Source organism: Phaethon aethereus (assembly GCF_964289735.1).
Source record: "Phaethon aethereus genome assembly, chromosome: 2".
NCBI lineage: Eukaryota > Metazoa > Chordata > Aves > Phaethontiformes > Phaethontidae > Phaethon > Phaethon aethereus.
Window position 1 is genome coordinate 13796898 of NC_138582.1, and position 17802 is coordinate 13814699.

Genomic DNA, 17802 nt, shown 5'->3' on the forward strand with positions numbered 1-17802 from the left:
TAGTATCTATCTGTTAAGGGACAGTAGTTAACGAGAATGATTCAGCCTGTTCTCTTGGGTATAAAGAGGGTTTAAGTATAACTTGTGTTGGTAAGAAGGGATTTCAGTAATGAGAATTAGATACAAATGGATGGCTAGCAGATGTATAAATGTATTAAATAACGTGGGACCTGAGCATGACACAAATGGTATGGAATAAGGGGTGGAGACTGTATTGGGTCTGGCTGGGATGGAGTTAACTTTCCTCATAGCAGCCCCCAGAGTGCTGTGCTTTGTGTTTGTCGCTAGGAAGGTGTTGACCACACACACACCAGTGTTTTGGCTGCTCGTTTTGGCCCCCAACCGCCCTGCGCAGGAGGAGCAGTGCTGGCGGAAGCTGGCCTGCTGCCAGACCGAGCCTTGGTCTTTCCAAGTTGCGCCTCTCCTGTAGAGAGCCCCGACAAAAGCCACGGCGCTGGGCAGCAGACGACATGCCAGGCTGTGATGGATGTTCTGCTCCAGCTGCCGGGGGCCGCGGGGGAAGACTTGGTCCTTCCTGGCAGCACCTGCGGCTGGCTGCTGGAGCAGAACGGTCACCTGCAGTGGGCCCTGGAAGGGCTGGAGAGGCAACGCGGTGCCTTTGAGATGGAGAACCGCCTCCTGAGAAAGAGAAGCTCTCCAGAAGCATGCAAGGAGGAGGACTGGCTCCTGCAGAAAAATGCTCAGCTAGCTGCCCTCACTGAGCGGCTGAAAGGAAGATGCAGGCATCTGCAGGAGACCATCGGGCACCTGGTGATCCATCACCACCATCGGGCACCACACTCCAGTGCCATGGCCCATCCAACGCTCCGCTGAGGAACCGTGCAAGAAATCGTTTCCTCAGCGGAAACGGGCCGGAGGAAGGAGAGAACCTGCCGGAGCTCTGCTGGCACAGGCCCAGTGGAACGAAGCCTCGCAGAAGGTGGCTGAGGAGCTCCAGGCCCAAGTGGCTGCAGGTGACGAGGGCTCATAGGTGCGAGGCTTTAGAGATGCAGCTTCTGGAGGTGACGGATGAAAACACCAGACTGGCTGGAGAAAATTCTCGCCTCTGTGGGCTGATGCATTCGGCAGAAAAGGTGCATGCTGAAAGTGCTGTCCCGAAGGGCCGACTGACATGAGTGGCAGAGGAGCGAAATTCTGTCATCCAAGCCATCGGCTGTCTTCAAAGCCGACTGGGAGCTGCAGAGCACAAACTGAAAGCCATCAGAGAAATGGCAGAAAGGGCTCAGAGAGAAGTAAAAAGGGACCACGGAGAAGTCAGGCAACTGCTTCAAGCCCAGGTGAGTGAACCGGACACTGGGTTTCAGAACGCTTTAGAGCCAACTTGGGCAGAGGACAGTCCTGGGTCCTGCCTTCTCTCAGAGGAACATCCCACAAGTCAGACAGAAGAACCACTAGCAGACAAACAGGCCATCATCCTGCAGGCTCGGGGACAACAACGGGGAAAGCTTCGAGCATTCATAGCTCGATACAGCTATGATCCTCTTGATGGTCCCAGTGAGCAGCCTGAAGTAGAGCTTCCTCTAACTGCTGGACAGTTTGTTTACCTCTTTGGACAGGTGGATGACGACAGTTGGTCTGTGGGAGAGCTGGCAGACGGCATAAGCAGATTCCTCCCCTCTAATTTTGTGCAAGACGATTCAGATGCCGACCTTGGCAAGGAAAACTGGAATGATCCTCGTTACTATATTTTGTCTCTCTCACCTATTTTGGAGGAAGATGAAGAGGATCTAGTTGTGAGTGATGGGGGCTGAAAAGCAGAAATAAACGTAGCCTATACAAAGCTCCAGAATACTTACAGAAGTGAATTTGTACTTGAAAGTTTTTTTTTTAGACTTTTAGATTTCTGTAGAATGGGGGGCCTCTGGAGGGCAACAGGGGCCTCCGATGGTCCCCAGCAAAGCCCGGATGAGGCCCTGGGGCACTCTGGAGGGTAATTAGGGCCCTGCACAGACCCCTGCAGAGCCTGGGTAAGGCCCCAGGCGGCCTTTGCAGGGTGCGTCCCCAGAGCTGGACGCAGGACTCCAGGTGGGGTCTCACCAGAGCAGAGCAGAGGGGCAGAATCCCCTCCCTCGCCCTGCTGGACACACTGCTTTGGATGCAGCCCAGGATACAGTTGGCCTTCTGTGCTGTAAGCACCCATTGCTGGCTCATGTCCAGCTTTTCATCCCCCAGGACACCCAGGTCCTTCTCAGCAGGGCTGCTCTCAATCCCTTCATCCCCCAGCCTGTACTGATACCGGGGGTTGCCCTGACCCAGGTGCAGGACCCTGCACTTGGCCTTGTTGAACCTCATGAGGTTCACATGGGCCCATTCCTTGAGCTTGTCCAGGTCCCTCTGGATGGCATCCTGTCCCTCAGGCGTGTCAACCACACCACTCAGCTTGGTGTCATCTGCAAACTTGCTGAGGGTGCAATGTATGGTAGCAGTGTTTTTTTAAGCCCTTCCCTTGCAGCAGATGGACAAGGTATGTCAGCATCCTGCCGTGACCTTCCTGACAGGTATTTTCTGCAGCTGCCTGTAACCACATGTTCCCCTCATCACTGAGTGATCAAACTTGTGGGGGCTTGTTAGGATTTTTGGCATAACTTATTGCTGAATTGTAAACTCTGATTGTTTTCCATCAAAACTGTAATTTGATTCATTTGACATTCAAGTTCAGCTGTTGTCTGAACTAGCACAAGCTGTATCCCTGATCCAGGGCCGACATCAGCTCTTCTTAACCCACAGCGCTCGTTCTGGTTATTAGTTTGTCCCTTACCTACTTTGCATTAGCTGCGTTCTCCAAAACTTCTGTAGGCAAACTGTCTTGCCCCACAGAGACGGTAAGAGCTCCTTCATTGATTTCATGGGCCACGGCCTGAGGAAATGAAGGCTTCAGAGGCAGTGATCTACAAACTTCTCCCCATATTCCTCTCTGTGCCACCCACCATTGGGCTACAACAGGATCAGGGTACTGAACCAAATTTAGAAGAAAAATCTTAATTCGGCTGGGGACACACGTATGTTTAATTCTGTTCCTATTGACTTCAGAAGATGATACAAAATGTGTTTCCTTTTCACGTGTGCTTATGGAACTCATTTAACTTTTGGAAGAGAAGATAGTAACATGCACAAGTCAAGAGTATATGAAGAAACAAAATGATTCTCAAAGGGACTTTAATGAAAGTCTTCTCTTTTATTTGAATGGTTTCCATATTTAGATAATTTAGTAGAATTGTCATAGGAATGAAAATCAACTTTCCCATCTTCCCAAGGAGTCCGAAAAATGTTGCTATTTACAGAATTTACAATTATATGCAGGAGTTTATTGTCATTCTGGACTCAAAAATTTGATAGCACAGGTAAAAATGTCCACACCAAAGCTAGAGCAGGATGTGTCCATCCTGTACCTTTCATAATGTTCCGTAATCTTTACTGGTATGCTTTCAAAATGATTGCTCTTCCAAGGATGATAAACTTTTCTCACCGGAGATCTTGCTGCTGCAGACAATTTTCATCATCCACAGCCCAAATAATTAAATTGTATTCCTTTTTGAGCAGGTGAGAGGTCAGGCAAAATAGGCCAGATGTGCAAATGTGTTTAGGTTTCTGTTTTCTGTTGCAGTCAGATGAAAGATGATATAAAGCAGGTGTAAAAAAATAATCTACTGATAAATCAATAGATGTTAGGCATCTAGTAACTTTGGGATTTGTATGGAAATCCTCTGTTTCATTAATTTTCTTAGTATTTTTTGCCTTTCACTTACTTACAGAAGTATCCATAATTTTCATGGATTATTTGGCAGAAAGTTTTTCTGCTTTTGGTTCAAGCTGCTGAACTTCTATAACTCCCTCTGTATTCAATGGGCACTACAGACACACAGTTTCTCTTTAAAAATTAGAAACCTTGAAGAACTATGAAATAAAGCATCATTATCTCTAACTTAATGTTCAATCAAATGACCACTTAGATGATTTCTAAGATCCACGTGCTATTAAATGAATTGGAACTCAGTCCTGGTGTGTTACTAGTAGGACTCTGCTTCTTTACTCAGCTTCATTTTCCAGTTTGAATCTACACAGCTGCTCTGCAATGAGGAAAATTGCTCTGAGCTGGTGGGATTGGAGGTTTGTAACAAAGTGTGCTGGAACGCACCCGTGTTGCTAATGAGTGGAAATGAGCATACGGTGGCTGCAAGATGTCCTCTGTAACCCTAATTGTTGGTCTTGGTCCATGTCATGTTAGAAGGCCCCTTCCTAGAAACCCAGAGAACAGACCTCCTTGCTGTGTGCTTCAAGCAGTCAGCTTGGAGACAGCGTGGTGGCAGGAACTGTCCTTCCCCATCAGCCCTAAAGGAGTCCTCCTAAATCAAGATTCAGGTGTGTTGACATCACGAAGGTAGACTGCTGCTGCCAGCATTGCCTTGGTTTGACACGTAAATAGCAGCCTTCAGTCTCCTTATGAAAGTGCATAAAATGCGTAGTAATAAACTGTGACTTACCCCACTTTCAGGTGCCTAGCCATATGAAAAACAGTTAACCACCTAAACCTACTGCTACACAAATATGCTACCGAGGAGAGGTGATAGGCAGCACCAGTGTTGCGCTGTGAGCAGCATTATTTAGATGTCTTCTTCCTGGGTTTGTGATGCGCCCAAGGTTTACATGTTAGCAGGCTTGGCTTTTTAATTAGGGAAACGAAGCATCCATAAGCAGCAAAACAAAACAAGAGGCTTGAAATCATCTTCATTTTGTATAATACAGAATTTCTGTATTCATCAGTACACAAGCGATTGCTAAACAGGTTGTCACTACGTTTACTTGCAATTCAAAACAAGGTGGTTATTATGCAAACAGGTTAGCTTTGTGGAGGCATCTCCAGGGTGAGCTTAACCCTGTCCTGTTTGGTTCCTCTTGTCTAAGTCTTACAGGTCTGTAAACGTTCATGTTGTTATACAGAACTGTGGTGTTATCGGCCACGTAGTGCGGCTGATAGTAGTTAGCCTGGATGGCCTTCTGTGGTGGTGGGGGTGTGAATGAGACATAGCTGTGGAAGGAATTAACTCTATGGAGAGGTGACTGGGGGTTGAAGTTGCTGCTAAATACGAGAGTTCTTGGCATTTGCTTGGTCTGGTGGGTGCTGCCAGCTGAGAGGCTGCTGAAGGGATCAGAAAGAGTGTTAGTGCTTCCCTCGTTGCTGTCAGGGAGGCTGCGCTGGGGGGCCCAGCTCTTGCTGAACAGGAAGGGCATGGTGCGTGGTGGAGACTTCGGTCCCCTCACTGGCTTGGACAGCGCGTAAAGGTGTCGGAACTCTTCATCAAACAGCTCCACAACTTGACCTGTGAACTTGGAGAGGAGGTTGCGGTGAACCTGGCCGCATAACCAGGTGAAGCTGGAAGGACAGACAAGGTAAGGGTTAGCGTTAACGTCAGCCATTAGGAACTGGAGATCCCCGCAGGGGTGGTGCGAAAGGCAAATGTGTTTTACTACTGAAGCTTCTTGTCTAAACACAGGATGAAGATGGTGTCGCAGTTGAATTTCAGGTCAGTTCACATCAGTGCTCTTTGACTTGTATTAAGCTTTGTTATTGCAGCTGCCTCTAAAACCTTCAAGAAACCTTGTAAAGTTATACAACCTCCTAAAGGGAGTGGTGATCCAGATCCACTGCAGGACTACATGTCAGATATAATGTCCAAGGTTTGGGTGTCTGTTCCATGGAAAGGCATTTAGACGCCTATTTTGGGTACCTCTCTTCCACACACAATGCTTAAGTTAAGGTCTTACCATGTCTTGTCTGCACACACATGAATTGTACATGCCCTGCAGGATGCTGTGCCAGTTGGTAACTCTCGCCCACTCAAAACTGACATTAGAAAGACTAGCGAAAAATAACCATCCTTTGTTTTCATTTTGCCATACTTTTTCTGCATTGGTCAAGAGAAACACATAAAAACCCAGCCTCCCTGTCACATCCCACTCGCACAAAACAAACTGCCACACCTGACAAATGCTTATTTTCCTCACTACAGGGAAAATGAAATTACAAATATTTCCTACAGCCTTTCCAAAAAAACCCCTACTACCTTACTATAAAGTGAGGGAGAAACACCGCAATAGTTTTCATTCTGGTAGTCCAGAGACCTTAGGATAGCCCATAGCTTTTACATGATTTTTCTTTTATGTGGTTCCCTAATCCACTCGGCAAACATAAATATGTGCTCTTTTACAAAACCACAAGGCAGCTTGATTGTGCTGTGCAGGCTGCCTTGTCTGAGCAGCAGCAGCATCAATAAAATGAGTGTACTTGAGAGAATGAAATGTAATTAGTCCCTGAGCGGACCGGGCTCAAGCTGTGCAGCAGAGGATACAGAGCAGTGTTGGATTCGAACCTGAGGTTATCCTGTGTTGGCAAAACTCTGCCCCAGTTATTCCTGCGTGACTCTATCAGCTACACTGGATTTGCACAAGGATTGCTGAGAGCCAGATTTGGCTGTAGGTGTGTGCACTTTAAACCTTGTTCTTGTCATGTTTTGACAAAACTCCTGTGAAACTCAGTGGAACTGACAGCCCGAGCCAAGGCTAAGGGAATAAAGATAGATGATTTACATCTGCCCGTTCAGAGCATTCTTAAGCAGGGGTGGGTTTGGAGCATACCGTGGTTTTATGCTGTTGCTTCAGGAGCAAGGGGAAGAGTGAAGAAATGAATGCCACTGGGCAACCCTACAAAATATACTGTAAGTTTTATGATTGGGTATGAAAATATACACTAAGTTACTAGAATACAGGTACTTCTCATCCACTTTGTTCAAATCATTCTAAAATACTTGGGAGCCAAGGTAAACAGCACAGCAAGCTCACCCCTCACTGTGTGGGTAACATCTCTGTGCTAGCTCAACATTGGCTTTATTCACTAAGAAAGAAGCACTCTCTAAACCTCTGCATATCCTTGTCTAACCTTTAAGGAGGTAATAAACCAGAAACAAATACAAAAACACATGCAATTAGTCTGGGATATCTACGCTGAAAGTTACAGACTCATGAAAGGGCTGAGGTGTGGGGTGGCAGGTTTATACTTCACGTGCTAGAGAGATATCTAGTTTATAAAAGAAAATTTAAGAGAGAAATAAAAATCAGTAACACTTATAAATGGCTTTAAAAAAAAACAACAAAATCAGAGGAAAAAAGTGTTGCATCTAATTTTGATAATTTACTCCCACATGTAACTTCCTGGAGTACCTGACAGACAGATACTCATTTGTGGCTCATCAATCTTATCTGTAACCCTTGTAAGCAGAGAAAGTTGGATTCAATTAACATCCCAAAGATCCTCCATGGACTGATGGCAAATGGGTCAGCTGCAACAAGTAACAAGGTGAGACCTGAGTGATTTTGGACTTCAGGTAGTGAGTCACAGCAATTTACATTCGGTGCACTTTGCTGAAGAACAAAGCAGAACTTGACATAAAGACTTAACAGGATTTCATTGGCTTCCTTCTAAGCGGAAATTAATTGTTTACGTTTTAGGCCCTGTTTTGCTCCTTAGTTTACAATTCTGAGTGCTCTTTTAGGAAAGGCTCAGAGAAGTCTGTCATTGTCACTATCTGCCCAGAAGGATCATTTTTTTACCAGGCCTCTTTGAGTGAAGCACATCAGAAAGAAGAGAAAGGACAAAGAAATACTGCCCAGCTTGGGGCCAAAGCTGTATCACAAATCCAGCCATTAATAGGTGCTTCTCAGCCGTCTTTCCAGGGCTTTGTCACAAAACCTATGTCCTGTTTCGGATCCTCTCATTTATGATTGTCTGAGTCAAACCCCACCTCTCCTATCCAACCTTCATTTGCACTGGACTTGGTTTTTTTTCTGAGTGTACCCTCTGCATTACTACATCTGCAGTTCATTAGGGATGCCCTCATGCCTCGCGCTTACGGTGCTACAGTAACATGCAACATTACATGCATTTAATCCGAAATGGAAAGACTGGGTTTTTCAGCTGAGCTCAGGTTTGAATTAACTTACGTGTTAGTGTTGCCTGCTGGTGGGATAACCTCTGTATGAGAAACCTGCCCCACCTGAACTGATGCTCTCGGCAAAGCACCCCGGTGTTAGATGTCAGATATTTTGTCCCCAAACGCTTTGGCTAGAAGCAGTAAGCCAGGGTCCCTTTTAGACCAGTATGTCCTGAAGGGTTATTTTATTTCCCCAGCCTCTATTACAAAGTCAGGCAGAGCACAGCACTTCGGTGAAATTTGCTGTTGTATTAGTTTTAAGGTCTTTTGTATTAGTTTTAAGATCTATTCCAATCTGATTTCCAACAAACACATTGCAGAAGAGTTTGAGCCTGTTTTAATCAACATCCTTCTTCTTTGTACCTGCAGAGGTGGTGAATAAGGTTTAGGGATAACAGAAAAGTTTCAGATTAATAAAGAGAGAACTAGAAAGCCTACAGAAATGCCATGTACTGACAGCCAGCTATAACCCATGTGAATCTGCAAACCAGTGCTGAGCATGTTGAAGTTAAATAGTTTATAGATTTGTTCCTCATCACCCTCTCTGCTTGCTTGCTGGATAGGGGATTATGTAGATGAGATTAGACGATATTGCAACAACAGTAGAGAATGACAGAAGTGACTCTACACAGGACTTCGAGGGTTTTTCTTTTTTTTTAGGATTTAAAAGAATAGCCAAAAGGAAGCTTCTTGGCTAAAGAAAATAGATCTTGTTCTGTCTCTCTTCTCCCACACATCCTTCACGTCTACTCTCTACGTAAATCTGCTGTTGCATTTCTACACAGCTCTGGTGAGGGATTAAAAAAACCCTAAAAGAACAGCCAATGAAAAAAACACACTGAGTGTTCACTCATTTTTGTCTGATGGTTCATTTGGAAACTGAATGAAAACTGGATGCCCATCCCTGTGGACAGCTGAGCTCTTGCAGCCTGAATAAGAGGGTCAAGGCCTTTTCTGCTCCTCACCCCACCCCCCCAGCGAGGAGGCTGGGGGTGCACAAGAAGCCGGAAGGGGACACAGCCATCACAGCTGACCCCAACTGACCAAAGGGATATTCCATACCATACGACGTCATGCTCAGTATATAAAGCTGCTAGGAAGAAGAAGGAAGGGGGGGACATTTGGGGTTATAGCGTTTGTCTTCTCAAGTAACCATTACGCGTGATGGAGCCCTGCTTCCCTGGAGATGGCTGAACACCTGCCTGCCCATGGGAACTACTGAATGAATTCCCTGTTTTCCTTTGCTTGCATGCACGGCTTTTGCTTTACCTATTAAACTGTCTTTATCTCAACCCACGAGTTTTCTTACTTTTACTCTTCTGATTCACTCACCCATCCCACTGGGGGGAGCGAGCGAATGGCTACGTGGTTCTCGGTGGCTGGCTGGGGTTAAACCATGTAATCTTCCTGGTGGCATAGTTTTATCGGACTAGAGGCATTTAAGCTTCCTAATCATAAACTGGGATTAAGAAAAACAATCTCATCCTTTTAATTAAATAATAATCTTTTGTATTTTTGCATCTGGATTTCTAAGATACACTTGGTCATTTGTGAAGCTTATTTACATAGCCATGAGGCTTAGGAACTTTATTTATTTGATGCAAGCTCAGAGTCTCCTGAAATTCCCTGACTAGAGGATCTTGGATCTTAATTACAAACCCAGTTGTTGAGATGCTACATCCTCTATCTGAAATAATTATAGCAGCACAGAAGTGGAGAGTTACAGACTCAGCTCACAAAAAAAAAAAAAGAGAAAAAGAAAGGGAAGGTACAACAGTTGCGTAGATACATACTGCCTACCCGTTAATGAAACACAAGAAAAAACAGTAGGTCTCTGAAGTGTTTCTGTTTTCCCTTTAATCACTGAACTTGTCATATGGAGAACAAATCCTCAGATAAGCTGAGTGACATATGCTACATTAAGGCATCCCGAGGGAGATGGAAATGTATCATGTCTCATGATCACAGCATCTGAGGACCCAAACAATGAGGAAAGCATAATATTAAGCTATACACATTTCTAGTTCTGCTCCAGGGCTGTACCAGCAAAGTTGTTTACATTAGTTTATGAACACTTAAATTAAATACCACGCTCCATAAAGAACATCAGCTTCAAAGCAAGTTAAACAGATCATTGAAAAATGGCATATATTTGAAAACATGAGGTGTTTTTGTTTAAAAAAGCTTCTCACCAGTAGAAAAATTTCCATGGCACTTTTTTTGTGAAATAATATTAAAATCATAAAGGAGCACCTAGACATGAACTGCAATGGCTTAGCTCACCTGTAAGATCCAGAGAGCACATATCTCCAATCAGAGATAAGAAATTTTTCTTGTATTTGGCCTGAAAATTTCCTGCCTGATTTTGCACAATAAACTTCTCCAGTAACACTGCGGACTGAAATATTCTGTAAAGAAAAAAAAAAGAAAAAAGAACGGAGTGAATTCCTTGCTTTTAAAATTAAGAATCAGAAGGAGAGGAACCTTTCCCCCACTACCTTTAGCTTTTCACTTCCACAGTGTCTGTTACGATTTCTTCATGTACTCTCTAGTGTTATATTTGAAGGTTTGAGGCTAGAGGAAGCCTAGCCAAGCTCTCTCACCTGCCACAGGTTTACTTTTTCAATGGGGATATAAACCTGCATGGAAATTCACACAGATGGAGCTATGCTGTGTAACAATAACCGAAAGGAGTACAAGATGTGTCCAGAGCCAAGAACCGTCTGTGACCCCTGCTGACATCCCAGCAACAACCTGCTGTAGCCGTAAGCTCCCTTGTTTTACGTTGGCTATGGCACAGGGCAAAACCTCCGCTCTTCCAATCCACCTGGGCCTGCCAGAACGTACATGCTGCTCTTCTAGCACAGCCCAGACGCAAGTACACGTGCGAGTGGAGGAGCAGGTCAGTTTGGCCCACGCGATGCTCTGCGCTGCCCTGGTACCCGAGCCAAGTGCGTTTAAGGCAGGACAGACACTCAGACCTGACTCTGCTCTGTGTACACACGCTTTGCAGAATCAAAGCCTGAGTAAATGAGTAGCACCAAGGATTTGGCTCACACATTGTCAAAGCCTGTGTATTGTAGCAGCATACCTAAAATAAATAGCACAGGCTTGCTCTTCTTAAGGAGTAGGGATTTACAGACATGCGAACACTGTTATGAGCATGTTTTATTAATTTCAGTTTCTTTATATGTTTGGGGTGGAATTTAGCTGTTGAACACAGGTGTCTGGCGCACGTAAGATGCCCTCAGGTCTCTTGCTTGCCCTCCAGCTGCCGTTCCAGAGGGCCGCTGCCTCTGCGGTGTCAGCCATCCCCATGAAGATGCCACAGGTGCCCTACAGCATCCCAAGCAACAACTGAAATGGACTCGAGAAGGTTATTTTCAAGGTCAGTGCCCTGTGGTGAAGATGAAGGTGGACTAAGCTAACAGCCAGCTAAATGTGAAAACAGAGCATTAACAACACGGTTTTATCAGAAACCACCTAGTGCAACCAAGGTATTGTCATGCAAAAGAGTTTTGTGTGCCTGCCACCCATGGCTGCCAGACCACAGCTGCTGTAGCTATTAAAAAGAAGCAGTGGTAATGCTTATGTTACACACCTCTACTAGGGAACTTAAGCTCTGTTTTAAGACTTCAGAGCCCAGATTAGTTTCATCTAAGGACCCAGTGGAAATGCCTCAACTTCCCATAAAATTCATGGAAAAATTTAGGCCTCTTCAAGAGGGGACTTAGAAGCACTAATGCTACCTCTGGAAATCTCTTGTTCCCTTTTGATTGCAGGTGGACTGACCCTAGCACAACCATGCTTCTAGCTCAGAGTGCCTTAAGTTAGGCAGACGAAGCTGAGCCCAAGAGCTTCAGCGAGCCACAGTACCTTGAAGAGGTCCTCAGCAATTTGCAACTTGTCGCACATCTCCGAGAAGAGGTTTATATTGCCATGATCGAGCAACAGGTAGACAAACACCATGCGCTTGTTAGCTGCCTCCAGGAGGTCACAAAGAATCTCAGTATCTGTGAACACATCCATCACGATAGCTAGCACCTAGAGGAAAGAAGCAGAGGCATTGACAGAGTCAATTTACATAACTTAAGGTTGCCTGTGAGGCCACTGAAACGTAGTTTATTTGTTTTAAAAAAAAATCCAGCAAACACAAATCTTAGGAGATATATGTGGATATTTCTTCTAGTTTTCTCCCTAAGTGCCTGAATCTGTAAATCGATGAGACAAGTTGCTTCATTGTTTTATTGCTCATATAAAGCCAATATAACACACAACATACGCACTTCAGTTAAGCTCTTTTAATCATAAAACACAAGATGGCCCATGAATTTGTAGGTGAGATTTCACCACTAGGAGATATATTGAAGGACTAATCGGAGAATAATAAGGATGTAGCTAAAACAAGAGACCGTAGCCCTTGCCAACTGGCTGACTAGCTTTTGTAAGTCACGTGCATTTAGCAAGAATCACTGGATGACGCTTTCTCTGTTACGACTTACGCCTGGAACGGTCCTTGCTTTAAATCCTCGCTCTGTCATTGGTGGTGGGGCAGCAGACGGCAGCAGCTCCATCTTTTCTTTTTTTAATAATGACTTATAAACTCTTTCAATTTAACCATACATCCATGCTTCTCAATTCACAACTGGCATGACACTGGTAGAGGTGTGTAACATAAGCATTACAACTTACAAGTGTGTAAAAGTCTCACGACTGGGCATAAAAGCCCCAATAGCTACTTAAATTCACAGTCTCCAGCCAGCATGGATTGAGGGAACTGTACGTGTGATATAAAACCACTTCCATGCTCTAGCTCAGCATTGGGCATGGCCTCATGAAGGTGCTGGTCTTCACTGACATCTACTATTGTCCGTGGAAAGGGTCATCTCCGCAGGGAAATTCTGCCCAGCTAATACCTGACTTCAGAAGGTGCCTATTTTTCCATTGACTAGAAAGGGAACCCTTGATAATTGCACTCGCAGGATATCATCTTCAGTCAAAACAAACTTTACAGTATCTCTGCAAACTACTAATTGCTTCCAACCTGCACTGAATCTTACTCCAAAGCCTGTGCCCACACCTGCCAGCAAGCCTATTCCCTTCACCCCCACGAGGAAATCCTACAAGACCAAGCACATCCTGTGCGGCCAGCATCCTGTTCAGGCAAGCCAAATTATTTGCAGAGCAGTGAGGATCCCACACCTTCCTCCTGCTGCCAAAGTAGGTAGGAGGTGCTAAAACAAGGTAAGTGGCACAATTAGTCCAATTTCTCACATCCACACTTGCTGTTAACTCACCTTGTCTTTTTGAATGGCACAATACCGCATCCAGCCTCACTGGAGCCCCAGACCACTCTCTCTAGTACTGCTTTTTCACCAGCTGTTCCCAATCTGTCTTTCTGCCCCTGACTTCCCTCTCTTACTTGCAGTACTTCTTGCTTCTTTTCTCCAAATTTCATTCATGATTCATGCCTAGTCCACAAATGTGTTAAGATTGTAGTACTGCTCGCCACTCCCTTGCAGTTTGATGTCATCCACAAACACAGCCTTTATTTCTGTTAAGTGATTAATGGTAATATCAAGTATTAGGCTATCCATGATGGACCCTTATCAGATACTAATAAATGCTGCCATTGAAAAACTTTACTCAAAAAGCAGTTGCCAAATTTATACTGTAAGTGTTGCTCCAGCACCCTCTTGTAATGTAAATTAGATGGTTAAGAAGGACATGTGAACCATGGATTTATATTACATTCCCAACTTTTTCTCCTACAAATTTTCTCCTTTTGGGACAGAAAATTGGCCTGGGTTGATACTTACCAGGTGCTTATTTTATTATTGCAGAGGCATTTCTTCTGTTACTGTATCTTTCTGATGCTGCCAACTTAAAATGACTAATCTATAATTCCCCTGAGGTGCTGAGTCCTTGTAGCCTTTGACAGGGCAGTTGCCAATGGGGATTCTTCTCCCCTGCCATTACACTCAGCATTATCAGACCCAGCAACTTGCCCTTGCAGGAGAATAATAAAGCAAAAGCCTTTAACTCCAGCAGGTTCTGCAGCCTGTGCTGGACAGCAGGCACTACAGCCTGGTTTTGCTCCTGACCTTTCCCCTGTGAAACTGCTAGTGGCATCTCGAGTTTATACAAGGGGAAAACTCCTGGCTGATGGGAAACACAGCCCTGAAATGTCAAATATTTTTTTCCAGGAAAACAGGAGAGCTGCCAGAACACACATGACAGAGGCTTTTTGTCACCCTCCAGCTGCTCAGCTTCTGGTTTCCCAGTGCGTGGGCAGCCTGGCTTGCGGCTGGCACCTCTCTGCGGCCCCCCGTTCACTTTGTCTGTTGTCAGGGGCATCATCTGCACCTTTCCCATGCGCCAGGTTACGCTGCAGAGTCTCTGTATGGAGCCCACGTGGCATTTTCAGTGTCACTGACAATGTATTAGGGTCTTTTTTTCCTGAATAATTTCCTCCTCTGCTGCTGGCACACCAGACAGACACACACGCCCTTCTCCAGGTTCCCCTTCACCCCCATCTCCCATGGACCCCCTAAAACAATTGCAAATGGCTCAGAGCTTGCTTAGCTCAATTCTTGTTACTGGTGAAATAGTCTGAAACGGGGCAAACCATCCTGCTGGTGATGCACGAGAAGGGACAGAGCCCAGCTGCCCTTTCTATGTCACATTTGCTCTGTTGGGTTAATGGGCATTTAAAAGAAGAAGGAATGTTGTTTTTTTAAAGTAAGTCATTAACATAAAAAAGTGTTGGTGTGAGTACAAAAAAAGCAAAGCACTGTGTTCAACAACTAGCTCTTTACTGCCACTTTCTAGAGCAAAGCTACACTGCAATGCACAAGGCTGGCTCAGATCAAACACCACGTTTACATGATCTTTTTAAGAGCAGGAAGACAACCAAGTGCAGAGGGAACAGCAATTCTCTCCCCGTACCTGAGTGGTCTTGTTGATGTACCGGCGTATGATGTCTCTAATGTTGCTGTTCTTCTCTGTTTGGAAATACACAGTGGCGGTGGATTTTTCCTTTAAATAGGGCTTCTCCGCTGTAATCCATGTGTGCAGCAGAGCTGGCTCACTGCTGTCAGAAATGGTGGGGAAGTAGGTCCCTGAAGGAAGCGACCCAGCATCGTTCTGCTTTGGCGCAGCTGCCCCGTCGATGGCCAGGGAATCCTGCGCATAATAGGACTCCCTGGCATTATCCTTGATGTACTGAGCTTCCACCGAGGAGAGGAAATCCACCTCCCCCTCTTTGCTTAAAGTTTCGAGGTAAGAGTCTGTCCCACCATCCAGGAAGGCATCGGTGGCCAACCTTATGCTTTCGTTGTGGCTGAAATCCGTTTTTGTGAACTTCGGGGACTGGTTCTTGATATCCTCCAGCCTTTTCCTTATCTTGCCCATGTGTCTGGAGTGGCTCATGGCTCTTTGTCGAAGCAGTCGATCTGCCGGGCAGGCTCCATGCATATGCGCAGCACAGGCAGCGCAATCGTCCTTCTTGTTTGGAGACTGCATTCTGGCGTGAAATCGCCTTGGCTGAACAAATTAACTATGAATAAAAATAAAGAGATCTTATTACCTCAGGCAAATTCACACTCCCTGATTTCGTTGATACAATTATCTTCAAAAAAAACCCCAAAGCTTGCTTCTCAGGTGGTGGTGTACTTCAGCAAAAACCTGTTTCCAGATGGGACACAAGTGCAAAGCTGATCAGATTGCTTATCTGAGAGGCACCCACCTCATCCCCAGGGCATACGAAGGATTCGAGTCCAATTACCAGGGCCGTCCGATTCGGTTGTATTTCCCTTCCTGTCGCATCCTGTGAAATGTGAGCGAGGAAAGCACTCAAGCAAAAGCAGGTAGGCTCCCAAGCATCGTTGCACAATCTTCAAAACAGCTTGAGGCTTCTCTGTCTTCCCATAGTATTCGTTAGGGAGCAAAAACAACTCTGACGTTGAACTGGGACAGAGACATCAGCCATGTCCATAGCTTCAGAACAGCAGAAAGGGTCACGGTCTCTTGTCTGTACCTACATGCTGCCAGGCAGGCTTAAAAATAGACTTGAACTTCGTCACTGTGCCCCGTTCGTAGAATGTTGCTATTACCACAGACGATTCACTCATCTATTTCTTTAAAGCTTTGTGACTACGCCATCCTATTAAAAGAAAAATACCCCTTCCCAAACATCCTGAATATTATGTGGAGGGAGGGTTGTGAGCTGGCCTCAAAGCATCAGAAATACAAACACTCATCACTTGATTGGGCACATTTAGGGCTGTTTGGTTGGTTTCTTTTTTTTTTTTTCCAGGCTGCAGCTTCTGGAGTCACGTTGTCCCCGTGGCAGCTCAGCTGCTGTGTCATTAGCAGGACACAGGCACAGGTTTGCAGCGGGGTGAGAGGCGCAGTGCCTCCGGGGAGCCAGGCCGACTGGTATAACTGCGCGGGGGTGAGGAGAGGCAGGGTGGGAAGGCACCTTGCCTGAGGTACGCCATAAATACCTGTGTGCATGCTTTTACACAGAGGCACGTGTGACATAGTTTTCTCATGCAGGCTGGCTTTGCCCTCGCCCTTCGTAGCTCTGCATCCATAAACTGGCGTGCCACGGCTCCGGAGCGGAGGGCAGGGTGGAGGGGACACGCCAGCCTGGGGTCTTGCACTGGGGTGCAGGCTGCTGAGGGCACGTCTGAGCAGGAAAAGGGTCCTGGCGCGCTTACCAACGTGCTCTGGAGCACGGGCGTCTTCAGGGCCACTCAGAGTGACAAAGGCCCAGTCTTTCCAGGCTATCTTACCAGATTCTGGCTCAGTGTCTATGTCAGATGCCTTATGGAGGAAAAAAAAAATGTGAGCATGACATAAACATATATATATGAAAAGAGAAAAGCGTGTGAAATGGTTCAGGTTTTAATCCCGGAGCCAGGGAGGGCAGGAAACACCCACCTAGGGGCCAAGGAGAGGTGGTGGTGGAGCCCATCCCCGAGCTCCTGGTGTGATTTAAAAAACCGTCCCTCCCCCGCCCCCAACATCCGCCCGCAGCTGTCAGACGCGGCCAAAAGTCACTAATTATCTACTGACCTGTTCTGCGCAATTATGCTGAAAATGATGCCGCCTAATTAACCTGACGTGCCAGATCGCGCCCTGTCAACGCCAATCGGGGCCTCCCCGTGCCCAGCCAGGCGGTCACCCCCGCCCCGGCCAGGGCCGGCGCTGTCACCTCGGGTCCCACACGGTAACCCAGCGTCCCACACGGCCACCACACGACCCACACGGTCACCCTGAGGCTCCATAGTCACCACAAAGCCCCACACCACCTCCATGGGATCCCACTCAGCCACTGCGGGGTTCTGCACACTGACTCGGAGGCCCCACTCGGTCACCGCGGGGCCCTCCGGCGCGGAGCCCGCTAGTGCAGCCGGAGGAAGGGCCATGCCGGGCCAGGCCCGCCGTCCCTCCCGCCCTCGTCCTGCCGCGGCGCGGGCTGAGGCGGCGGCGGGGCCCTCAGCGGCCCTGGCGGGCGGCCGCCGGGCGGGGCCGGGGGCAGGGTCGAGGGCCAGCGCGGGACACTTCTAAGCAGCCGCCTCGTTAGCGCAGTAGGTAGCGCGTCAGTCTCATAATCTGAAGGTCGTGAGTTCGATCCTCACACGGGGCAAAGGCGGAGAGCTCTTTTTCTTTTCCAGCTCCGGCTGCCTCCCCGCTTTTACTTGCGACAGAACCGTACCAAACTGCTCTCCAACCCGTCAGCTGTGTCGTTGCTGTCGTGATTTCCGAAGCTGAAGTTCCAGGGGAAGGG

The 17802-nt window shown here is 46.6% G+C and overlaps 1 protein-coding gene across 1 annotated transcript; it reads right to left on the reverse strand.

The window, feature by feature from the left end:
* Window positions 1-4845: 4845 nt before the first annotated feature.
* On the reverse strand, window positions 4846-15471 carry FAM83A (family with sequence similarity 83 member A; the record flags this gene model as incomplete). The annotated part of the gene is made up of 4 exons (XM_081996668.1): window positions 14955-15471; window positions 11883-12050; window positions 10290-10414; window positions 4846-5392 (listed from the first exon to the last, which is right to left on the reverse strand). The coding sequence occupies exons 1-4, from the start codon at window positions 15435-15437 to the stop codon at window positions 4846-4848; spliced, it is 1323 nt and encodes a 440-aa protein (XP_081852794.1). The 5' UTR covers window positions 15438-15471.
* Window positions 15472-17802: the final 2331 nt, after the last annotated feature.